We start from the raw sequence: 24,881 nt of genomic DNA, 5'->3' as shown, positions 1-24,881 counted from the left end.
TTGAGTCTGTCTTTGGTCCCTTAAGATTCCCCCTTTAGTTATTTTGAGTAACAGGTGCTTGCTCCCCTCTCCCACCCCTACTTATAAATGAAAATTATTGGTTTGGAGGGGCTGGTGATCCAGACATGGGAGGTGGGCTTGCTTTCCAGGTAGTTACTGGGATTCCTTGTGTAAAACTCTTGGATTCTGATCCCTCTGGCTCTTGCTTGGTTCTTTCCAATGGCTGAAACCACTGCTTTGCTCAATATCTCTGTACTAATTTCTTATTCCTCCCTCTGCTGTCTATTCTCAGGGCCCTGCTCCTGGGCAGTAGTGGCCTCCTTACAGAGCCTCCCAGAGGAGCTGGGCAGCCCGCCCCTGTTCTCCTCTGTGCTGGAGCATGGGCTGACTCCTGGGTAGACTCCACCAGACTGGAGGGCGCAGGGTGGTAAGATTATTGCAGTGGTCTAGGTAAGTCACAGAGATTTAACTAACATCACTGTGTCCCCTGGGATTCTCTGACAGGTTGGAGGACTTGTTTCTGATATTCCATAGCAAAATGCTGATGGACAGGGAAATGTCCACTTGCTGCTTAATGGAAGACCGTGGATAACAGACACTTGCAATAGGAGAGTTTGGAGAATGAAATTAAAATTGGCAGGACCAACCGTGTAGATATTATAAAAGGTATTTAAGATTTTAAAGGATTCACACGTGCGCGCGCACACACACACACACACACACACACAGGCGATGCTTCAGATGGGTTTTCCTTAAAGAAATGCCTCACTAATTCTAAAACCATTTCCCAACTCTTCTTGCCTTTTCCTCTTGGCCTATCCATTGAGAGCTGAGCACAAGGTCTAAGTGTCCACATCTCATCTCTGTGGGCTGCTTGTTTTGTTTGTGGAAGCACAAGGGAGCTTTTATGTCCTGTTTTCACCAAGCTTGATCAATGGAGCGACTTGGCCTGCTTGTTGCCCCGCCGTCCATTTGTGTTCAGCCAAGCCCAAAGTGCCACCTCCTATTAGAGTCTAAATATTAATTAGGCTGAAACCGTTAATTTAATCAGTGGCCACTTAGGGGCCTGGACAGCTTTTGACCCTTGTCAGTGTGTTTAGTAACCAGCCAGCTCGCCCTCCAGGATAAATGCATGCTATACACATGAAAGGACTTGGGCACTGAGCTAGTCCCCGTGGATGAATTAAGCGACTCCTTGTATCCACAGGCTGGCTTCACTAGCCCAGCCCCTGACCAACCTGCGTCCTTAGTAAAATTCCAGATACACAGAACAGAGTGAGCCACCCAGCTGTTTAATGGAGCTGAGTAAAGTAGGAAAGATTGGCCTGCTTGCTGGTGCTGGGAGGGCAGGGCGTGGCTGGGCTGAGGCTGTGGGGAAGCTGTGTTCTGGGGAGGTGTGATCCATATGGCTTGCAAGAAGGCTGCTTCCCGCGCTTGGCCATGGCCTTGGCTGCACCGGCCTCGCGGCACCCAGCTGTGGCTCCCTAGTCCTTCTCTGGCTCCCAGCAGTGGCAGCCATGGGTCCCCTGGCCTCAGGCCCATGCTCCCCAGGATGGCGGTCTCAGGCTCATTCAGGTGGCTCCCCTTCCTTTTCAGATTCAGTTTAGAGGAGATCTTTCTGAGGTTAGAAAACTGTCTCTGATTTTTCCAGTTTCTTTATTTTACCACATTTTACTAATCTTTGGTTTGGTTCTAGGCAAGTTACTTCCTTACAATGATACACTTTGAAAGACAGCCTTTTTCTTCGAGTTTAATCTTTTATATTTTATTAACATCACAGTTTGCTAGGAGGGCCCACTTAAAACATGCCCTGAGCACCTACTACGAGCCATGCGTATACTCTGCCTCATGCACAAGGTACCTCACTACAGGAACTGCAGTGAGATTACCTGATGTTCTGTTTCATGCTGCCGTGTCTGTTATCACACGGAGAACACCCATCACCCCTGGAATTTGGGGAAGGTAGCGCTGACTGCCCTATCTATGCACAGGGCGTGAGTATTAGGAGGGAATATAGTAATGAAAGAACCAGGGAATGGTGGGAAAGAGGATACACGCACTCTGGTGTCCCTGGAAAGGTGACTTGAACCTGTAAGCACAGTACCATTTTATCATGCTGATGCAGGAAGATCTGCAGGAAATTTTCCCTGGCTGGCGGGTGTCCTCTGAAGCTGTGTTTTTAAATCCCTACCATTGTGCACAAATTGAATGGATCTTTGTTGTATTTCAGCTTCAACAAGTCAGCTAGGAGGGAAAATGCTGGCCTTTCTTTGGGTCAAAGTGTAAAACAAAGCAAAAAACAACAAATGTAACCTTTCCAAATCTATATACAGTGACTCCCCTTTTCTTTCTGTCCTTTCCAGTTTCTAAATGCCACAGTTATTAAAGGTTAGATTTTTGGAAGGAACATGTGCTAGTATATGGGAGAAAATAGTCCATTTGGGGGCTCCAGGGTCTCCATCCATAGGCCTCTCCATCCCTGGCCTCTAGATGCATGTATAGACCCATGGAAAGCTATTCAGATTTGTTGACTATAAACTAATGTTGTTTGTCATGGATCTAGACATATCTGTGATGGCTGTAAAATTCAGGATGATGAGGAGTTTAAAAGGACTGTTACTGTAGTTGGAGTATCAGGGAAGACATTTAAATGCTGAGATGTTTCTAGGAACAAGGGACAGAATATAGGAAAGCGGGAAAATTTAGGCCATGTGGTCACTGTTTATGGAGCCACGAATTTGGCTCCTCAAGGGACCAGGTCCCAAGCTACTGGTGACTGAAACACATCCAGACCAAACTGCCTCTCGTGCCCGGCCTCCCGCCCAGCTGAGCTCAGAGCAGCTGATCTTACTTCAGTAGGCATCGAAACACCACCAGGGAGACTGGCCGACGCAGGTTCTGGGCCCCTGACTAGAAATTCTGACTCCTTTGGTCTGAAAGGAGGCTTCATTTGCCTTTGTAACCACTCTGCACAAGCCACGGCCACACTGAGAAGCTCCCTGCAGCCTGTGACCACCTGGCTGTGCGTTTGGAGCTGTGTGGTATCACAGAGCGTTGGGGGGGTGGTTGTCAAGGACTGATGATGGCCACTGGGTGTCCCATGTTCTTCAGCTCCTACAGCACGTGGACTCTGTGGTCCCACATCCTGGGACCTACAGTTCTTCTCCCACCCTCTGATTCAGAAAGTAGCTCAGCATTATTTCTTTGAAGGATCTACCCATGAAAAATGGGGGCAGGAAATATACCTTGTAAAGTAGAAGAACCCAGACTGCAAGTCCTGTGACTCTGCGCTGGAATCATGTGATGGACACCTAGGGGCAGAGCCCCTTGGTCCTTCTACGGGAGCAAACTCAACTGCCACCATCAGGAGAGAAGCGAGGGCCCCAGGCCTTGAGACCCCTGAGGCTGGGGCTCTGCTTCTCTCAACATGGGACCTACATGAGTGACCCCTAACTTCTCAGGGCCAAGTGGGAAAGCCGTGGGTTACTGAAGCAGTTGTCAGAGACCCCCTAGAAAGAGAACTACAAACTAAAAGGTGACAGGATTTTAGGATGTACCCGTGTCCATGTCCAGTGGTTACCTCGGCCTGGAATCGTGGGCGCTGGAACTTCCAGGATCCTGGATCACTGACTGATCAGGACTAACGAGCAATCTTACGTGGACTGATATTTACACGCCCTTTGGCTAGGTGTACGGGCTGGGCTGTGGCTCAGCGGTACAGCACTTGCCTAGCACGTGTGGGCCAGGGTTCGACGCCCAGCACGACAAAACCACAGCTTTCAAAGGCACCCGCCTTGGACACCACTGTCTTGTTCCCTTTGTCCTGCCCGGCCCAGTGTCCTCGAGAAGTTGTTAGGAAGAGGGAGAGAAGGAGGTCAGGTAGCAGAGGAGAGGAAAAGCAGGAAAAGCAAAGTTCTGTTAATTATGAACTGATCTGTTCCCCACCTTCAGACGACCTGCCCAAAGCCGGGGTGGGGGGTGGGTGGGGCAAGTGTTGGCCCTAAGGCCCCGCTGCCTCCTGCCTGGGGGTGTAGTGAAATATGACGAAGGTGATGCTCCCAAGGCAGCTGCGGCTCCCTCCAGGCGACTGCGCTGGCCATCTCCCAATCTGCGCTGCCCCGGGATGCCCCTGCCGCTCCTGGCCAGTAGTGGCCTGCTTACAGTCCTGCCACAGGGCACAGGCTGAGAGGGGAGGAAGGAGATGCGGCACAGTGAGGTCCCCCGTGCCACCAGGGATCGTCCCAGAGACACTGAACTCAACAGGACACAGGCACAGAATAAGGGAGGTGGGGTCTTCTGGGTACTGGAAAGAGAACCAGGCCCTCACCAGCTGTCCCCTCACCTCATGCCACGGCTGGGTTGTTTTGTTTTGTTTTTTTCCTGCTGATCCTCGTCAGGGCCAACCAGGCCTCGGCTGCCAAACCATGGCTCTGAGTGGTCACTGACAACAGGAGCTCTCTGATGTTTCTTATGCTGGAGCTGCTACTTATTACTGAATCCAAGACCAGGGATCCTGACCAGGAGGAGGAGAGGATCTCTAATGTAGCTCAGGCTCTCTTACTTTCAACACTGACCTGATCATGAGGGAGGAAAGAGGGCAAGATGGGGATGACCCTAAGGTCCAAGTGGGCCTCTGTCAGCCAGTCAGGTTAGCACTTTTGATACTGAGCCAGTATCAGTCTCTAGCCATTAACCCGTGAGGCCCAGGGTTCTAGTGACCCAATGCAGGAGAGAGTCTCTGTCCTTGTCCTCACCACTTCAGTCTGGGTTGAAAGGACACAAAGGTGGTGACTGTTTATGCTCCTGGGAACCTGGCTAGGCCTCAGCTGATTGCTAAGCAATCTGCAGGGCTGGTCATTACTAGAAGCCACTCCAGGCCACTTTAGTTTCCACCTCCTTCCCGAGGACAGTGAGGGGAAGACATACTCAAGTTTCCCAGTGGGCTGTGAGGAAAACATGGTGAGGTCACAATACTCTGGGACCGGAGGCTGCTTCTGCACCTACGATGTTTCTAGCACCAGGTGCTTGGTGACTCGGGACCGCTCTGGCTCCACTGATCACAGGAGGTGGGCTGGGACAGGGGAGAGAGCCCTGTCCACTCTGCCGTTCACTTGCTTGGTCAAATAAGTTGGATAAAATACAGTTAGAGCTGATCTTTTGTCCTGCAGGAATTCCAAGAGCCTTTGCCACCTACTTTGCACTCTGCGTCTCCAAAGGAGTCCCCTAACAGTGTTTCCCAAGCCCACTTGGCCATGGGACCCTCTTGGAATTGAGAGGCCCACCAGGGCCTTGCGGGCAGGGTCTGTGCAACGCTGCCCTGGAGCCCTTCCGTCCCCTGCCTTGGTCCGCTGATTCTCCCTGGGTCCTGACACACGGGGAGGTGGCGAGGATGGTCAGGATTCCTACAAGAGCCTGTGCCCACCGCGGCCGTCCAGCTAAGGGTAACCCTTGGCCTGGGGGCACCCGAGGGTGTCTCTCTGCTTCTGTTGTTTAAAGGCCCCACCTGTCGCCCAGGTCTGGCTTCTTCCTGTTGACCTCAGGTCTCCCTCCCCCGCCTGCCCTGGCCGTGAAGGGCCTTTGCCCGCTGCTCTGAGGGCAGGTGCCCAGCACGGAGGGTCAGAGCGAGCTTGGGCAGGGGGTAGAGTCCCTGCTGGGGTTTTCTTTGCTGTTAAAAATTATTGCCTCCTGTGTTGCTAGGTCGACTCCAGGGGCTGCATTGGATCGGGGTGGCCAGGGCCTGGGAGGGGACCCGGCCCAAGGGCAAGCACAGCACTAAGGAGAGATGTGGAAACTGTGGAAACTAGGGCACAGACATCACTGGTCGGGGCAGGGGAGCCAGCGAGGGGACAGCGGGTGGCGCAGTCTGTCTAGAGGCCGATGTCGGGGAGCCGGGCGGCTCTCCAGGGCCCACCTCTCATTCAGACAGCGCTGGGGTCATGACGAAGGACAGTGGGGACACATGGAGATGGTCAGTCAGTTCCTGGGTCAAAGGCATTTAGAAAGTGTGTTCTCGGGCCCTGCCTCCTCTTCCTGCCAGGAACGAAGGCCGAGGAGGAGGCTGGGCCAGGAGAGGGCCCAGGGTCGCGGGCTCCTGCCTTCGGCCCAGCGGGGCTAGTCCGAGAAGAGGCTGGCGAAGGACTTCCTCAGGTTGCGGATGGTCTCGGCCTTCGCCTCGTCCTCACTCGGGGTCCCGCGCTGGGAGGTGTCCGAGGTGCTGAGGCTGTTAGTCAGGGACTGAGATTTGCTGCAAGAGAGAGGCCAGGAGGTTGCGGGGCCAAGGCCCGGGCTCCCGAAGACATGGGCCTGGGGCTGTCCCAGAAGCCAGAGGCCTGAGAGACCAGAACCCAGGTGTCGCAGCCCTTACCTGGGACTGGTGGGGATGTCACACAATCTGCAAGCGCTTGCTGAGATCCCCGTTTGTTAGGTACAGTGGCAGAGGCAGGTCTTGCTCTGGTGGATTCTCACAGCCAGAGGGGGCCGCCTCCAGGGCTCAGCTCCTTCCGCTCACCCAGGCTGCCCTGGCAGCAGGCCTCGCCAGGGAGGCTGGACCTCCCTAGGGAGGCCAGACCTCCCCCGGCCTGTGTGCTCAGACGCCTTGGGCCAACTAGGGTGCCCCACAGTGGGAATCCAGATCTGACCCTCTGGGCTTCTGTTCCCACCTCTTTCTCGAGGCCTTTACTGTTGCCCCCACCCCCACCATTTTGGAATGTTCATGGTCCCAGCTGTTGGGACCCCCTGTGCCTTCTCCGAGTGCTTCACAGGAGCTGGCCTGCAGCCATCCTGCTGAGCCCTTCCTGTGTGCCAGCCCCGGGGCCAGCTGATGGGGTGCAGGGACAAATGAAGTATGCCCTACCCTTGAGACCTTCACAGTCCAGGGGAGGTGACATAGGATGGGACGATGTGGATACGTCACGAGTTTAAAGGGTCTGCACACCGTCTTGTCAACACATTAAAAAATGGAGATACTCTTCCAAGTGGGGACTAGTTTTGCCCCCCGCTTATGACCCCACAAAAGCCTTATCCAGGATGAGGCCCAGAGTGGGTATCTGGTAAATACCTGCCAACTTGAACTAAATAAAAAGATACTCTAGGGCTACGGGTGCAGCTCCGTGGTGGAGCACTTCCTAGCATGCACAGGGCCCTGGGTTCATCCCCCAGCACTGCCAAGAAAATAAAGATGAAAAAATAATAAAGGATATGCTAAACAAGGAGTCAGGAGACGTATGGGATTCCAGCTAGATGACCACAAAGCCAGTGCCCAAACTGGCTCAAGTTCCAAAGCTCTCCCCTGCCCTGTGAATAGCTGCGGTGATCTTTGTACACGGGGACAGGCCGCGCATTTCCAAGGTTGCCTGGTGCCTTAACATTCTAAGCACACACTGTGCAGAAACTCATTTCATTCTTATAATAACCCCGTGAGATACTGTCTCCATTTGCATGTGAAGACACTGTAGCACAGAAAAGTTGAGCAATTTATTGGAGGTCATTCAGCTTTTAAATGGTGGATCTGGGATTGCAACCCAGGCAGTCTGATTGTAGAGCCTGTGCTGTCAGTTACCTGAGGGTCACTTGTTAATATCTATCAAACTGGGTATTTTTTTTTCCCCACAGTGACAAGGAGTCAAGAGATTTATGAGTTTCTAGCTAGATAGACCACAAAAAAATACATGTTCAAGATTGCAACATTGTTTAAATTAAAGCCAGATATTTACTTAGGTGGACTAATTAGATAATCATAGTACAACAATGTAGTGGAAATACTATACAGCTATTAAAAATCTCAATGAACAGGGTGGAAGAGCTGTAGGTTGTATTGTTACTGAAAAATAAGGAGCCTAGTGGTGTGGATAGTGGATACGGCCATAGTGTAAGAAAGCGAGGAGGCTGGCAGGACAGACAAGGAATCAACAAATATGGTCATCTCTAGGGACCAGGGGAGCAAAGCACTGGATGGGAGTGGGGTTGGAGTGAGGCTTTTCAATGTCTATCTTTTATATCATTAGTGTCTTTAAAATCTTTGAACCATGTGAATATATTACCTATTTGAAAAAAAAAATCACGGATGCCTTGGGTTCTGTCCTCACCCTTCTATCTACGAACAATGGGAACTCGGCCAAGTTCTGCAGTCTCCTTCTGCTTATTCATCTGTACGACGGGGATAGTGAGAGTCTTTAACTTCTAAGCTCACGGGGACCTAAGAAAACCCAACCTCACAGAGTGCTTGGCCCCGAGCAAGTGGGCGGTGGTGTGGTCTGGGGAACTGTGATGATCGCTGTTCGTGTTCGGGTACAGGGACAAGTTTCCAGGGGCCACATGATTGGGATCCCTCTTTCTGTAAACCAAGAGCGAGCCCTGAGAGGAAGCAGGATGTGCGTGTGTGTCATGAGGGTTATTTAAAAAATGACCAGGCCGGGCTGGGGTTGTAGCTCAGTGGTAGAGCACTTGCCTAGCATGTGTGAGGCACTGGGTTCGATTCTCAGCACCACATATAAGCAATTAAGTAAAATAATAACCATCAATAACTAATAAAAATATTTAAAAAAAAATGACCAGGTTCCTCCCACCCTGTGGGCCACCCCTTTGCAAGGTGCTTCCTTCCGCCAAGACTCTTTCCCCACCTTGTGAATCTGGGCACGGCCAGGTGACCTGCTTGACAAGGGCAGGTGTACAGCTTCCCAGCTGGGCCCCCAACGCCTCAGGCCTCTACTTTTGCCCTGTTAGAAGCAATCCTACCAGGCGAGGAGGAGATGCCCTGGAGACAGGGCCAGCTGACCGCCAGCACCACCTGGCCCCAGTCAGTCCACCAATCCACAGGAGTGACCCGGGGAGGAGGGCTGCCACACTTGTCAGGGAGGAATTCACGTCACCCAATTCAATTTACATTTCAGGCGAAAAGCGAGTATATATTTTTAAAGTATCAACACACCCCATGCAAATACCCCAAGTGATTCACGTTTATCTGAAATCCAAATCTACCCTGGTATTCTTCATGGTACCCGGAAGTTCTCCAGGAGACACAGCAGAAGAATCGTCCAGCTGTGTTAAACTCAGAGTAAACTGCTGAACCCCCAAATCGTGAACAAAGGAAAATGGTTGCTTTCTTAAGCCACAAAGTTTGGGGGAGGTTTGCTAAGCAGCAAGAGGTGACTAGTTCATGGCTTCTGGAGGGGCACACTGGAGCCCTTCCCCGTCTCCCTGGGCCCTGCCCCACCCAGGCAATGCCCCAGACCAATTTCCTCCCATTTAAAGCCCAGGAGAAAGGCCTCATGGGGTCTGTCTTTGCTCTGAGTCCCTGACCCTGAAGAGCCCAGCACCCAATCTCCTGCCCCCAATGGCCAGAGCACTTACTTGAGATGGGGATGGGGTGGTGCTGTCTTCTTGGACTCGTCGCCCTGCTGGGAGGTGCTGCGGCCCTGCACGGGGGGCCGGGGCTGCGAGGCGAGGCTGGTGCCCGGCTTGGAGGCCTGGTTCGGGGAGCTGCCCCCAGATGCCCGGGAGAGCTGTGGAGATCCTGGCGACCGCTGCTGCTGTGGGGATCCAGACTGGGGGCTCAGGGGTTGCTGGCCTTGCGGGGAGAGCCTCTGTTGGGAGGGGCTTCCGGATCTGGGGGTCTGAGGAGACTGGGCTTGACGAGGACCCCCTGCAGGCCGAAGGAAGGGTTAGGTTCGCATTCATGAGGCTCAACAGGGCTGTGCCCAAATTGTTGTTTACAACAGTAAACACTGAAAACGAAATAAATACAAAGCCATAGGAAGTCTTCAGGTGCCCCGAGGCGCATCTGTCCAGTGGAAGAGGCTGGGGTCATCATATGGTAGGATGTGGCAGAATAGCATTAAGTGACAGGGATGCTATTGATGGTATATGCTGAACACATACTGCTAATAAAAGTGGCTTATATGACAGCATAGATGTTTTATTCTTTTGGCACAAATACATAAAGCTATGTGGAAAAGAAAGATTGAAAGTTGTTCATAGAAAGTTGTTCATAGAATCCCTGGGCCTAAAACTCCAATGTGCCCATGGATCATTGGGGATCTTGTCAAAATAAAGAACTTGACACAGTAGATCTGGGCTGGTGATGCGGACCACATCGTGTACCCCCAGATTGGTACGTTGAAGCCCTAACCCTCAGTGTGACCGCTTTTGGAGGTGGGGTCTTTGAGGAGGTAATTAAGGGTGGAGGAGGCTATCAGGGTGAGGGCTGGTCAAGTGGGTGGGGTCCCCATAAGAAGGGGAAGAGACATCAAATGTGGGTGTGCGGCTGGGGAAGAAAGAAGCAGCTGCCGTCTGCCAGCCAAGGAGAGAAGCTGCACCCAGAACCAGACCTGCTGACACCTTGGTCTTGACCTTCCAGCCTCCAGAGTGTGAGAAATAAAGCTGCTGTGATCTACGGCCCTGTCTACGGCTCTTTGTTGTTACGGCAGCTGGAGCAGAAAACTGCAGGCAGGACCCGCAGATCTGCGTCTCCTACAGGTTCCCAGGTGATCCTGCAGCTTTGAGTTACAAGGCCCTGAACATGACCGCAAAGGCGGGGGTCATGAGGGACTCGGATTCTTCTCTTGCTGTTGAGCAGGCAGAAGAGGTGTGGCTTTGAATCATCCCTGACGTTTGGGATTGCTCTCTACATTTTTCTAAGAACTTTCGAGAAACTGGTGGAGAAGATGCGACTGTGCTCTTTGTGCAGAGGTGGAGACACAGTCCTTCCCTTCCCAGGGCTGCCCTGAGTCCTCACGACATCTTTGTGTGAATTAAGAAAATTTAGCTGCTTTCTCTGGTGGCAGCAGCTCTGGCCAGGTGCAAAGGGAACAAGGACTAGATTTTAGCTGACCCTTCCCCTTGGACACGGAGCCAGTTGGGCACATTTGCCGAGGGCATGACCTGTCTGACTGGTGGCCCTGACTCTCTGCTGGCCCCAGGAGCCCCAGGAGCCCCAGGTCCTGACTCAAGCCTTGTCAGGAACTTGCCACGTGACTGTGGGGAAGTCACACAATGAAGTCATTGGGCCATACACCAAACAGCCCTCCCAATTAAACATTTTTGTGAGCGTGGGGAACACTTTCTAAATTGGATTAAATTACAACCCCAGTTTAGCAAATGATGGCATGTGGCTTTGAACCTTGACCTCTTTCATGACCGTAGATGGGAGGACCCCTTGATTTCAAACTCCAACACCTCCGGGCCAGGCGGGTATGTAAATAAACAAAGTGGAGGAGTGTCAGAAAAATAACTGCTTTAAAAAACCCTTCCCTCTGGACATAACAACAGTTCAGAGAACTTTCTCTAAAGAGGTGCGAGCCTAAAGAAAATAGCCATTGACTGCCTGTCACCCTGGAAGTGACAACACAGAGGAGCAGGGCCTGAGGCAAAGGCAGAGTCCTTGCTGGGTCCAGGGATCAGCCCTTACTAGCCGGCAGCTGAAGGCTCTATGTAGGAAGGCAGACTCACTGTTTCTAGAATTTCTGTATCTGTCATCCTAGTGGCTTGGGAGGCTGAGGCAGGAGGATCAAGAGTTCAAAGCCAGCCTCAGCAACTTAGTGAGGCCCTATGCAACTCAGGGAGACCCTGTCCCTAAAATAAAAAGGGTGGGGGGGGGAAGGCTCTAGAAATTGACAAGGGGGGAGGGTGGGAGGCTTAACATAAAATCTAGATGTTTAAGTAAAAGTTCCCGATTTTTAAATGTTGGAAACTGTTTTATTTCTAAACCCCCTGCAGGTCAAATAAAACATCATGTTTTCTACATGGTTCTTAAACTCCATCCCCACCCTGGGCCAATAATATTTTGAAAACTCTGTGTGCTCAACTCATCAACTTTAAGTCTCTATATATCCCTTGGATTCATTAAAAGACACCCTCGTTATTTCTTTTAGTTTTTTTTTTTTTTCGGAAAAGCATACAATTTAGCATTTTTTATTTGAGCACAGACACAAAATATTATGTATAAAAAGTCTTTGCCGAATCACAGGATTGCTGCTAGAAAGCAAAGTTTATTGAAAGGAAACCTTCACTGTTACTGAGTTTGAACAATAATGTGATCTTGTCATTGGGGGAAATTGGTGAAAACCTCAGTCTTCAATTAGGCTTGTTTGAGAAGATAAATTAGCCTTGTTATTTTTAATCCGGATTGTTAATTCTTGGAGCGTTTTCTTTAGTTACCTTAACTGGTTTTAAATCGATTATTTTTCAACGGACTAGAAGTGTGTTGAGCTGCATGTTCCTTAAAATAATCTCTCTTTATCCGGCGTGTTTCTGCTCTGGGCAGAGAGGAAACCACAGTCAGTAGCTCTCTGTTTTGAAAGGGGGCTCTGTTCAAATGTGTTTTTTAAAAGTCAGACCCGGGCATAGTGGGAAAGAGGGGGCAGGCAGAGCAGGCCAGGAGGCTGGGGGGTGACGCGTGTTGTTTGGAACATTTAGAACTAGGGAAGTCTTGCGAGGCAGACAGAGGGGTTGCGTGAGGTACAAGGATCCTTGATGATAACCAAGAACAACCTGGTTTTTAGATTTGTGAGTAAGACAGGTTACTACCAGTCAGAGGTTCGGAACGGTTGTTGACAGTGAGTGACAGTAGGAAGAGCTGATGTCTCTAGACCTGCTCTCTCTGTCAGACACCTCGCTAACTTCTTCACCCGCATTATTCTGGGGACAGTTCCTCATCAATACATGTGACCGCTGCTTTGTCCTCCTTTATCGCTGAGGAAATTCAGGCTGGGAGAGGGGATGACGTGAGGTCACTGGGGTGTGTTCTTGAAGGGCCTGTTGGGACCCCGGACCCTTCTTCTCTCTCTGCCTCCTTGACTTGAGGGGAACAGGCTTCCTCAGCTAAGTCCTCCTGCTGTCCTGACGGACTGTGCCCCAGGCCCCAAGCACAGGCGCACATGTAGTTAACATTCAATAAATGTGGCTTTCTTTCAGCCCTGGGGTTGAACTCGGGGGTGCTCTACTACTGAGCCACATCCCCTGCCCTTTTTATGCTTTATTTTGAGACAGGGTCTCTTTAAACTGCTGAGGCTGGCTTTGAATTTGTGATCCTCCAACTTGCAATCCTCCTTCCTCAGCCTCCCGTGTCCCTGGGATTACAGGCGTGCAGTACCCTGTGCGGCCCTAGTGTTACTGTTTTAAATTGTAGAGGGAACTGAGCATCAAAACTCTGGGGATTTGTCAGAATAGAGAATGAGAGAAAACTTCAGGACAAAGAAAAAGAAAGGAGCAAGAGTAAGCGGGGAAAGCCTTCTCTGGCCTTTAGAGTGGATGTGAGTCTGAATAAGCCATTGTACTGCGAGACCATGCAACTACAGACACGGAGGCTGAAAGGTCAACTAGCCCAGCGTTTTGACAAGTGTGGTGATTTTTAGTCTGTGGTCAAATATAATTTCGATAATTGTGCATATATTTTGGAGTGTATCGGGGGGAAATAGTGAACATCAAATTCATTTATGTGAAAAAGTGAGATAATATAAAAGAATACACTGAATAAATGACAGTAACAGAGAAAGGGAGGGAGGAAGGAGAGGAGGAGGAAGGAGAGGAGGAGAGAGGAAGGAGAGGAGGGAGGAAGTCCTGAGGAAGGAAGGGGCAATTTTCCTTAGATTTATGGAAGAGGAGACCATCTGCTGCCTAAGGTTGATTTTTTCCAAGAAGCAATACATGTATTGTGTTCACGATTGTGGCTGGGAGGCCAGACGTGATAGAAGCTCTTTCTTTCTGGTCAATTTTAAAGCAGATCTTTAGAGATTGCAAGGAAGCTGCCCGGCCTGGTGGCTCCCTGCAGAGCTTCTCTGGAGCTGCAGTGGACCCCGGACCCCAGGAGGGCAAGAGAGCAAGGAGGGGTTTCCTCTCTGCACCTGCTGCCTGCATGGGAGAGCACCTGGGCCGCACAGGTTCCCGGGGAGTGCTCCTAGCTGTTCTTGCCATCTGGTCTCATGGCGATATCCATACTTATCCGTCCCCTGACAAATGGTGGCATTTATGTAGTACTGCTGGAATGTTTTTGAGGAAGGATTTCATTTGACAAGTCATGTCTTGTGTTCTGCTTTTTCTCCTCTCTCACTCCAGCAGGTTGGCTCATGCATCTGGGAGCTAGAAGTGAACACGTTCTAGAAGGTCTAAAAGGCCAAACTGTCCATCTGCCAATTGCTTCTGCCTCCCTGGGCAAAGCTTCCACGGCCACCGCAGAACAAAGGAAATACGGATGTCTCCCCCGTGGAGAGCTTGGGAGGCTAGAAAGTGCCTAGCCCCGTGCACAACCCGCACTGAAATGCAGGTCTACGTTCTCTTTCCTTCCTCCTTCCCTGTCGCTAAAGGTGTGTCGTGACGCACCTCACGGTCGGTGTGGAACAGGTGTGGTGTTAAGATGGATTCTTCCAGGGTGCCCTCTGGAGATCCCGTGCGCCACCCTCGACTTCCTCCCCGAGGTTCCAGGGCTGTCCTGGCTCTTACCTTGTGGAGGTGGGCGTGGCTGGGGCTGTCCCAGCTGAGGCCCCAGCTGGCCTGGCCCGGGGGATTTTGCGGGTTTGGTCTGCGGGGCCTAAAGCGGAAGAGAAAGGAAGCCTGTTGCCATCCCCGTGGCCATTTCCTTCCTGGGTGGCGCCAGCTTTGGAGAGAGGGTCCTTTACTGAGGTGAGACCTAAATGCAGGCGTTCTTAAGTGTTCTGTGTAACAGATCTCACACAGGAACGTGTTGGGGTGGCCACTACCCAAGACAGAACATTCCAGAGCAGAAGGCCGCCCGTGCCCTCCTCAAGTTCAACCATCAACCTGACATCTGTGATCACGATGAGGTCTTGTGGGGACAGCAGGATCTGGGTGGGGGGCAAGAGCAAGTCTCGGATGAGACTGCAGCCAGAGGGTTCTCTGCAGAGTGGGTGGGTCCTCCTTGGTGGGGGCTGTGCGGGGAGGAGCCTTGTGGGAGCTTGTCAAATTTGGGGTTGGGGGCTCAGGAGCACAATAGTCTCCATCATCTGTGCCCTAGGAACACACAGGGGACCTGTGAACACGGGCTCTTGTTCAGGCCCAGGATGCGGGCAAGGGATTGTGACAGCTGTCAGTGCTCTCTGCCCACAGGTGCCTGAAGGCCAGGTGGGACCAGATCTCTCTCTCTCCAGCAGGGAGGAGGGGCCCCTAGAGACGTCCTGAGTCCCCCCATGGGGATGCCCACCTCTTCCCACCTCATTCCTATCTACCCACTGTGGCTCCTTCCCTGGGATCCCTCTGTTGGATCGAGAGGCTCCAAGTCCAGACATCCAGCATGTTCTTTATTCTGGAGAATCTTACCCATGGCTTCAGGGGTGAGGGTACTGTGCCCCCTGGCATTAGGAATTGGCTCATTTTGGAGACCACGAGGTCAGCCATCAGCTGCTTGTCCTCTTCCACATGCTCCCCGATCAGGGGCATTGAGCTGTCCATTACCTGTGGGAGAGAAAGGAGGGGTGAAGGACCCCATGCCTGCATAGCGGGGGCAGCAGCGTCCAGGAGCAGCCCTGGGCTCAGGACCGAAATGACCACTAGATGGCGATGTCCTCCATGCAAACCACCCAGCCCTGCACCTCCAGCTGCAACTGGGCTCCTCGAAGACATTCTGTTCCCCCCTGTTCAGTCTAAACCAGCTCCCTGGGTTCAGCTCTGGTCTGCCTGCAGATGTTGGACTAGGGCAACGTGACCATGACCCAGGCTGGGAGTCTTTGCTGACCTTTTCCGTATTTTTCTTTGGGGAGCTGGTATCCGCCCCCTCCTTTCCCACTGGGCCCCCTCCAAGGGTTGGGTCTGGCCTCCTCTCCTCTGGCCCAAGGTCAAGACTTTCCACAAAGCCGGAAACAGTAAAGGTGGGGGCTCCATCAGGACCAAAAAAAAAAAAACAAAGGGGGTGGGGTGGGGGTGGAGGTTGGAATTGACCCAGGGTTCAGAGAGAAGAGGAAAGAGGGGAGGGTTGTTCTCTAACACGCAGGCCTGGGGCCAAAGTCACTCTGCAGAGACCTGGCCTTTCTCTAAGGAGACAAAGAGGTGGCCTGAGACATGAGGACTGCCATTCTGCCCTTTCTACAGATGGAGAAACTGAGGCCCAGGGAGGGAAGGGATTTGCCTGAGGCCACATAGGACAATGACCCGGGTGAGTCCCTGGGCAAGGGCAGCTATGGAAGGCCCTGAAGGAGCGTGGGCCTTGGCAGGCCTGTGAACTAGCTGTGTTCTCACCCTGTCTCTCTCTTCTACCACTGGAATCCAGCCGCCAGTGTTCACCTGCTCCACCCCCCTCAAACCTCGGGGCTGGTCTCCCCACGTCCCCGGCTCTGGACCAACCAGCTTCTCGTCCTCTGGGTCCTCATGTTCATGATTTGCTCTTCCCACTCCTGGTGGCCTGCGTGCGTAGCTGCTCCTCCCTCAGGGAGCACCTAGCCAGCCCTTCCTCCCGGAAGCTGTCTCAGATGGAGGGAGCCAGCTCTGGGAGCTGATGCTCCTTCTGCCCTCACTGGTTGGCCCACTGGAGAGCTGTGCTATGGGCTGCGAGGTGGCGTGGGGGGACGGAGGTCCTGCAGCAGCCCGCTCATCATGCTAGGGGTGGGGCCTGCCCCGTTGCCTTGGGCACTTGCCAATCTCAGTAGCTCTCCGAGGCAGGTCTTGTTAGTGTCCTGATCACGGTGGTGGGGAAACCGAGGCTCACAGAAGTGGCACCTTCCTTGTCACCAGGAAAACTCTCACCGGCTCTCCAGGGTCAGAACCCAGAAGAGGCAACAAGGGTTCCAGGCCTGGTTCTGCCACAGACTTGCTGTGAGACCCTGGGCACGTCACTATTCCTCGGTGGGGCTGTTTTTCCCTTGGGGATAGACTGAGGGGTTTGAGCAGCTGCGAAGACCCCTCCAGCTGGACCGGCGGGATCTGTGAGTCTAAGGCACCCCCTGAGCCTGGGAGGCTGTGAGGCCGACTGCCCTGCGGATTCCTGCAGGGGCCTGAACACTCCTCAGGGGCTCCTGGTCTGTGCCCAGGTCTGCGACACCGGGATCCCAGTGCCCGCCACATGGACAGTCTGGGTTACAACAGCTGTGTTGAGTTACAGCTCTGGAGTCTGTCCCCGGCCTGTCCTGTCCTCTCCCCGTGACCCTGCCTACCCTCTTCTGGCCTGGTGCGTTCTCCACATTCTCTGCAATGGAAAATAGTGACCACGCAACCTCAGGTCACACAAGTTTGGAATCCCCACAGTGGACACAGCCGAGGAAAGTGGACACTTGGTGTCCCCAGGGAGATATGCTTCCAGTGAGCAATGTCGTTGCCTGGACAGGTCAGAGAGGGCCTTTCCCCCGGGTATTTCACTGTGAGGATCCTCACCAACCATCACAAACGCTCTGTTCTCCCCACAGTGGTGGCTAGGAATCCATAATTTTGGATCTCTCCTGCCTTTTTCTTTCCTTAATAGGAAAAAAAAATACCTTTTAATCCTAGTGGCAAGCTTCCCCTCTCCCCTGATCCTACCCCAAACCCAAAAGGAAGGGGAACAACCCCGTAATGTTTCTGAGAGAAAAGAAAAATAATTCGAAAGCCACTTTTTTCTGGAACATTTTTGAGAAGCTGTTTTCTTGTGTCTTGAAGTCCAAGCCCACTGCTTCTCTTTCTTTTTGATTTGTTTTTTGTTTTTAATGTGAACAGCCTTTCATCCCTGAATCTGTGGGGGCAGGAGCCTGGGCCCACGGGTGCACATTTTTCCTTCCTAAGAGTGAAAGTTGAGAAAACCCGGAGGGGCAGGCCCTCGGGGGACCCCTAGCTACCACTTATGGATGGCGGCAGGGCCTGGGCGGGCGTTGGGCGTCCCCGGGGAGATGGGAGCGGGAGGGCCCGTGGGGTCCCAGGAGCTCTGATGTCCCAGGCAGAGGAGCTGTCACCCAGCGCCTGCTCAGAAGCTCCCAGGGTCTCCCCAGGAAAGTGGGGGACTGGCCCCTCCAGGGTACTGTGTCCCTCAGTGATTCTGTCCCTGGCTCTTCAATATCTCCTCTGAGGAGGGGACACTGGGGAATTTGAGGGACAGTGACAGCCAGACAGAAAGTGTTCTTGCCCGGAGAGGAGCCCTGTTTCCAGAGAAGGGCTGGCTCTCCACGGTAGGGGCCACTCATCTGCAGGGAGCCTCCTGGGGGCGCTGGGGACGCTGTCCGTCCTGGACTCCCGACCTCGCCTCCCTGGTCATGTGTCAGTGCCCACTGAGTCACCTGGTCCTGCTGCACTGTGGCTCCCTGGGGAGCCTCGAAGCATGAGGGCCTGGGGGACGGTTGGCTCCTGTGGTCACCCTGGCCATGTGCTTCCCATTAGCGGCCCACGCCCTGGGGAGGGGGCAGCCACAGGCCTGGTGTCAGCACCGGCCTCCCCTGTGCTGGGGAAGTGAGTCTCACGGAGGGAGGGGGGGAGGGCGGTGTGTGCGTGTGTGTGCGTGCATGCATTGTGTGTACTCACGTGTGTGTGTGCATGTGTGTGTGTGAGCATGGAGAGCCGAGCCCAGGCCAGAGTGGACAGCAGCGGACAGCAGGGCAGGGAAGGAGCTGAGGAGAGTGGGGAGGGCTGGGGACCAAGAGGGCCACGGGGAGCCACGGAAGTGGGGGATTGAGGGGTGGGGGGCTGTGCAGAAGGAGGGTCTTGGGGGGGCTCGCCGCAGCCCCTCTGGGGGTGTCTCTTACAACTTCGTTTCCCAGCATCTTCCCCCGTCACCCCTGCACACTGTGCCCTTCTGGACATTTGACACCCGTCCTTTACCTGTTTGTCACCCTCTGCCCTGTCAGCCTGCAAACTCCATGTGCCGTGGGTTCACTGCTGTGTCCCCAGAGCCACACGCCGAGCCCACAGGAGCCCCTGAAGCTCATATTTGTTGAATGAACAAATGACAGAGTCTCTGCATAGTGGCCAGGGGAGTGTGTCTACACGCCTGGACACGGAGGTCACTGACAGGGCCCAATGGGACAGGATCTTGCTGACTCTTGGCCTGCCACTCTTCTGTTAGGGTCACAGGCCGGGACAGCTGTTCAGCTGTGTCCTGAGCTCTGGAGGCCGAGCCCCTGAGCATGAAGGGAAGGCCTCTGATGCTGCTGAGGTGGGACGGGGCGTACGAGGGGCGGGCAGAAGCTTCTGGAAGCTGCTCACTGCAGCCTGGGCTGCCTGTGCCAGGCCAGGCGCAGGCGCAGGACACAGCTGACCGTGCTGAAGCCAGGACTGGAGTCTCCCCTCTTGCGCCTGCCAGGTAGAGCCAGGCCGGGGACATCGCTTCAGGCCTCACCTCAATGATGTAGTCCCTGCCGTCCTTGCTGTGCACGGCCTTGACGGCACAGATGTCCAGCCCCCCGAACATTTCTGAGCAGCTGTCCACCCACAGCCTGTACCTGTAGGGGAGGACAGATGGACAGAGTGAGTGCTGGGGAGGGCAGGGGGAGGGGTCAGGGGGAGGGGGAGAGGGGGAGACACAACCATGCAGAGGCAGAGAGTCCCAGCTGACAAAGAGGAGATGACAGACTGTGAGGGGCACTCAGGAGGGAGACAGGGACACTGGGGGTGGGGGGGTGGGGGGACAGGGAGCCACGCTGGGAAGGAAGGCAGAGGGAGAGCAGGAGTGAGAGTCCATGATCTAGAGACCCTCACCCCTGCAACCCGGGCCCCGCCGGCCCCCCCCAGCAGTGGGGAGCCTGTCCTGCTCCTGCCTGAGCCTCTGCAGCCCTTTTCCCTTGGGAAAGCTGCTCCAAGGCTCCAAACATCCCCCTGGGACCAAGGCCTGCGGGGGACAAAGGGCGCATTCTCCCCCAACTTGGGGTGGGGGTGGCCGGGCGGCCTGGCAGGCTGCTCCCGCCTGGCCCCGGGGCCTGGGCCTCTGGACCCACGGCTTTTGTTCCCTTTCCAGCCACTCCAAGGCTCCAAGGCCAGTTTGCTTTGCTGGGGACAGATCTCAATGCTGGACTTTGACCTTGCAACAAGGGGCCGGTTGTATCTGGAGAAATCTTCCCGACTGCACTTGGCTTCCCTTGTGGGCTGGATTTGGGAGTCACAGGGGACTCTGTGTTAATGTTCTTGCTTCTCTCCCCACTCTCCAGGGTCACACGGGGCACGCCTGCTCTCAGATCTATTTGTGTCTCTGAGCCGTGAGGCCCAGAATGAGGAGGGATCATGGCTGAAGTGCTCTTAGAACTCACTCTCTTATGAGTGCCACTGAGGCCCAGAGAAGGAGGGCGGCTTGCCCAGGTCACACAGCAAGGCAGTAACAGAGCCAGGATTACCTAGGTCTCCTGGTTCCTGGCCGGGTTCTCTCATTCAGCCTCAGCCAGAGTGCGGCACGATTAAAAGGAAGGATCCAGGCCTTCTGTGCCTGGGGGACCGACTCCTCATTCCTACCACAACTCCATTAGGGAGGTTTCAACCCCGCTTTATTGATGGAGAAACTGAGGTTCAGAGAGATTAATAGAGACTGTGTGGCTTCCAACCCTAAGTCCTGTCTGATTCCTGGTCTCACGTAAGCTGCACTTCCTCTTGCTCAGGAAAGCCACAGCCCTCCTGTCCCTCCTCAGTCCAGGAGGCAGGGACGTGGACTATTGCTACTATTTCCTCAGCAGTTTAGGACGATCCTTTCCCCCTTGCAGCCTCAGTTTCCTCATCTGTGAAATGGAGTGGCCAGATGGGGTTCTGGTTGTGTGCTGGAATCACCGGGAGCATTCAACCAACACTCAAACAAATATCTATTTTTAAAACGCTTCTCATGTGAGTCTGATGTGTGGTCACATCGGGAGGCAAACCTTGGAGGCTCTCAGAGTCCTCTGTGTTCTGATCAGGGTCCCTATATTCGGTTCCCAAGGCTCACTCGTGGGGCACTAGTTTAGGGACAGCTGCTCTGAGACACTCGTGAATTAGGCCTCTGACAATGGAAGAGGGATGTCTAGACCTCAGGCCAGAGGCAACTGGCTTCCAGAGCCTGTTTTCAAACCATGAGTATCTGGGTGGCCTTTGGCTGCACCCAGGCGGCCGGCAGCCAGGGTCAAGGCAGGGACTGCAGGGTGGAACCCTGTGGGAGAGGCCGGAGAGTGCGGGGTCCCTGCCCGCTCTGGTCGGGCAGGACTATCACCAACCCAGCCTCATCCCTGGCTTTGCCCAGGACTCAGCTACCCGGTAAAACCGTGAACCAGGCGGAAGTAGGGGCCAGAGCCTGGTTAAAGGGCCGCAGGGATTTTGGCCATGTGGGCATGGGACTGAACAGGCCCTGGGGTACTGCCCTTGACCCTAAAGGGAAAGTGAATTCCAGGCCAGAGCAGCCCCATTCCTATGGTCGGTTCCTGCAGAAATGGCCCTTGTGGCTTGGGGCCAAGCAGAGCCAAGAAGATGGTGGCTTGCTGGGGACATCCATGAGCAGCTTGGGAGGCCCTGGGGAGGGCTGGGCTCCCATTCCTGAAAGGCTGTGGAGAAGGGAGCCAGGAATGTCACATGAATACCCATGGGGAGAGGCGTGGGTCCACTCCAGTCCATCGGACTCCCTGGAGCCAGGTGATGAGCTCAGCCTCTCCAGGCTAGTGAGGGCAGGTGGGCTCCCAGGTAAAGGCAGCAGCTGCCAGGTAAGGTAGCTGGGAAAACGGCTCTCCTCCCTGCCCCGGGCTGGACTGGGTCAGGCACTGCATATCCCTCTCTTCATCTTTGCTGGAGCACATAGCCTTCATTTTATAATCGAAGAAGTTCAGAACAGTTCAGAGCTTCTCCAAGGTCACACAGCATGGGTCAGGGCCACTCACTGCAGTTCATGGGGACTTTCTAGTCCCAGAACCGGGCCTAGCTCAATGACTGGCTCCCACTAGGTGCCCATCGAATAGCTGACAAAGAGATGAAACAAGTACCAGGTCCTCTGACTCCTCCATTCTTTAGGACGTCATCAGGCACCATGTCCTCGAGGGACCCTTGACCATTCCTCCCTGGTCCCCTCTGGGCACCCCTTCTCTGAGTGCCCACTGCCGGCTTAGGGCTCCCTTGCCCCCTGGTCACCACCTCGCCCTCTAGTTGTTTCTTTGTCCCCGTTCTTAGTGGGGAGCCAGGGCAGGGGTGGCTGCTGGGCTCTGTCCCAGTCCGTGGGTCAGTTATTCTCCCTCCATTTAAAGACTCCTCGACGCCCCTCCGCACTGATAGGCCGCAGGGGGGCGGTCGCATCCGACCTCCAGGGGTGGAGCCTGGCCTGAGCCCATCCAATCACAGCACGCGGCCTTCTCGGGCACAGTGATTGGTTCAGGAAGGGTCACGTGCCTCAGCCCCGGCCAATTAGTGACTAGGGCTCAGTCGCTGGCTTTTCGGTTGGTCCCTGGGGAGCTAGGTTTTCCGTCTGCGGGACCTGACACCCTGAAGGCCCAAGCCCGGAGGCTCCGGGGCCGCCATAGGAGAAGCACCCGCGGGAAACGCTCTCCTGAACAGGGTGGAGAAGGAGTGCCCAGGCCTCCCCGAGCCTGGCCCTCAGGAGGGGAGCCAATAAGTCCTCAAAGCAAGACCCCGTCACTTGGACCCTTCAAACGGATCCAGAGTTCTTAAAGGGAATGATTGCATCTTTCTACTGTGGCCTCTTTAGTGCTCAGCCCAGTAGGGCATGCAGTTGGCACTCAATAAATGTTTACTGAATACTTAGAGCTTTCTGACCCCAAAGCCCGCACTAAGTGCATTGCTACCGTGTACTTGTGAACAGAGGTCACCCGACAGGCAGGAAAGAATGTGGGTGATTGGCCCGGGAGCAGGTGACAGCCCTATTTCAAGTGAGGATGGCTTGCAGCAAGTGTTTGGAGGGAGAAAGGCCTGCATGAGGCGCTCAGCCAGAGTGCAGCCAGGAAACACTCGAGGAGGTCAGCCCTTCCTGCGGGGAGGATCAGGAATCTGGGAAAGGAGCGATTCCATTTCCCCTGGTGCCCTAAAAAGGGTGCTTCCTAAAGAGAAGCATGGGGACTCCCTGCTCCCTTCCCAGAGCAGTGGGCAGGGGAGGCTCTGGACAGGGTGGTGGTATGCTTCACAGGGCTCCTTGGTGTCCCCTTCCAGGTCCTGCCGCAGCGGCACACCTTGTCTCCCTGCTCCCCATCCGTCTCTTACCTCTCAGTCATGGCCACCTGCTCCAGCATGGCCGAGCCTGTGTTGGCCTTCCAGTTTCCAGAGATGGAGGTTCGCCTGTGTCCAAAGACAAAAACAGAACAAAACAAAAACAAAACCCAACAGTACATCAGGGACATTAGGGATCGCTGTCACTGGTCTATTTTCCTTCTTTGCTTTGGTTGTTAGGAGGCTCTGTTTCAAATATCTGGCTCACATTAGTTGTGGTATGCACCTTTTTGGTATGTACCCTGTCCTCAGCCTTTTTTTTATTTTCCTGTTTTTATTTCCTTTTATCCTGATTGCTTTATTTACTTGTTGGATCTTATGTAATTGCTCTCTAGGAAGGTTTTGGAATATAAAGATCAAATTTAAAATATACTAATATCATCAGATAAAATCCCCCCAACCTTGGTGGTATAGGTTGGAGCTAAAGTGTTCCCAAGAGGCCCACATGCTAAAGCTTGGTCCTCAGCTTGGTGCTATGAGGAGGTGGAGGAATTTTTTAAGAGGTGGAGCTTCATGGAAGGAAGTTAGGGGGATACTGAGACACTGGTATTTTTCTTCCTCGGCTCCCTGGGTGAGCAGCCTCCTCTGCCATGTGCTTCTGTCACAATGTACTGTCAGCCCAGGCCCAAGGCAATAGGTCTAAGTAACCATGACATGAGATCTCTGAAACCAAGAGCCAAAATAAATGTTTCCTCTTTGTAGGTTGATTTAGCTCAGGTATTTTGTTACAGTAACAGTAAGCTGACTAATATACCTGGTGTCTCCTTTTTGAGGAGAACTAGGGCCATGTAGCTTCTGATGATTCTGGAACTTTTTGTGGGCCCCAAAATGTAGGAAGAATGATCCTTAGAGACAAGTGGTTACTTTTCCATGATGAAAAGCAGGAAGTTCTGGCCTGTGCCTGATTTGACACCCTTCTCTGTTCCTTTTCTGCAGCTTGATCTGCTCCAGCAACACCTGACCTCCCTTCCCGTGCCCCAGTGCACATGGCCCCTCCCTAGGTCATGGCCTGCACGCATTCTGCCCTGTACCCTGTGTAGCTTTTGCCTCCAGCTTGCCCACCCCACCCCAAGTTCTGATCATACTTAGGCTTCATCTGAAACATGTCTTCCCTCCAGTCTACGTTATCTAACAAACGAAGACTGCTTGGCACCACCCCCTGCGCTAAGCTCTGCTATGCTGATCCAGCTTGTAGTGATTGCTCTAGTGTCTTGTCTTTCCTGATGTGGGGATCCCCTGAGGGCAGGGGATCTGTTTCAGTGCATGCCCTGTACCCCCAGAGCCCAGTGGAACCTGGCATGTAGTAGGTGCCCAGTAGCTACTGAGTGAATGAAGGATAGTGTATGCTGTGGGGGAATCCAGAGAAGCCACCAACCACCACCTTTGCACCCACCAAAGACCCAGTGAGCTTAAGAAAATGGCAGAGGTGAAGCCGTCTGTCTGTCTTAGGGGCAAGCGAGGGTATGTGGTTGAGATCAAAGAGTGAACTGGGGAGAGGGATTGACCCAAGAATATGTCTATAAAGAGAAAATCAGATGTGTAAGTGCTGAGAATTCATGGCGGCCACAGAGTGGACACAAGTTCATTTTGGTTCAGTTCAGATAGACTTGATTCAATTCGGTTTGGCAAATGCTCACAGGGCCACCCTGTGTCCTGGGCACTGGATGAGTCTGAGTGTGCTGAGATGACTCCTTGGGCTGCTCACGGTCTTCAGGGTGGACCAGCCTTGGAGCCAGGGGCTAGTCACGGTGGGGTTAGCAAGGGACACAGAGTTAAGGGCTCTGGGGAAGTCAAGGTGGTGAGAGAAGGTAAGAACTGATGGGAGT

The 24,881-nt window shown here is 53.6% G+C and overlaps 1 protein-coding gene across 2 annotated transcripts in view; it reads right to left on the bottom strand.

Moving 5' to 3' along the window:
* Nucleotides 1-6,111: 6,111 nt before the first annotated feature.
* Nucleotides 6,112-24,881, bottom strand: part of Syn3 (synapsin III) — a 388,585-nt gene continuing 369,815 nt past the window's right edge. For both annotated transcript variants that reach the window (XM_027940536.2, XM_027940623.2), the window contains 6 exons: nt 23,050-23,124; nt 19,238-19,340; nt 15,268-15,402; nt 14,434-14,521; nt 9,349-9,640; nt 6,112-6,244 (listed from right to left, as the gene is read on the bottom strand). In XM_027940536.2, coding sequence (XP_027796337.1) covers nt 6,112-6,244; nt 9,349-9,640; nt 14,434-14,521; nt 15,268-15,402; nt 19,238-19,340; nt 23,050-23,124 — 826 coding nt within the window. The remainder of the gene's footprint in view (nt 6,245-9,348; nt 9,641-14,433; nt 14,522-15,267; nt 15,403-19,237; nt 19,341-23,049; nt 23,125-24,881) is intronic.

Source organism: Marmota flaviventris, chromosome 3 (genome assembly GCF_047511675.1).
Source record: "Marmota flaviventris isolate mMarFla1 chromosome 3, mMarFla1.hap1, whole genome shotgun sequence".
In the NCBI taxonomy this organism is placed as follows: domain Eukaryota; kingdom Metazoa; phylum Chordata; class Mammalia; order Rodentia; family Sciuridae; genus Marmota; species Marmota flaviventris.
The sequence above is the reverse complement of the archived record's forward strand: the minus strand, read 5'-3'. Positions and strand labels throughout refer to the sequence as shown.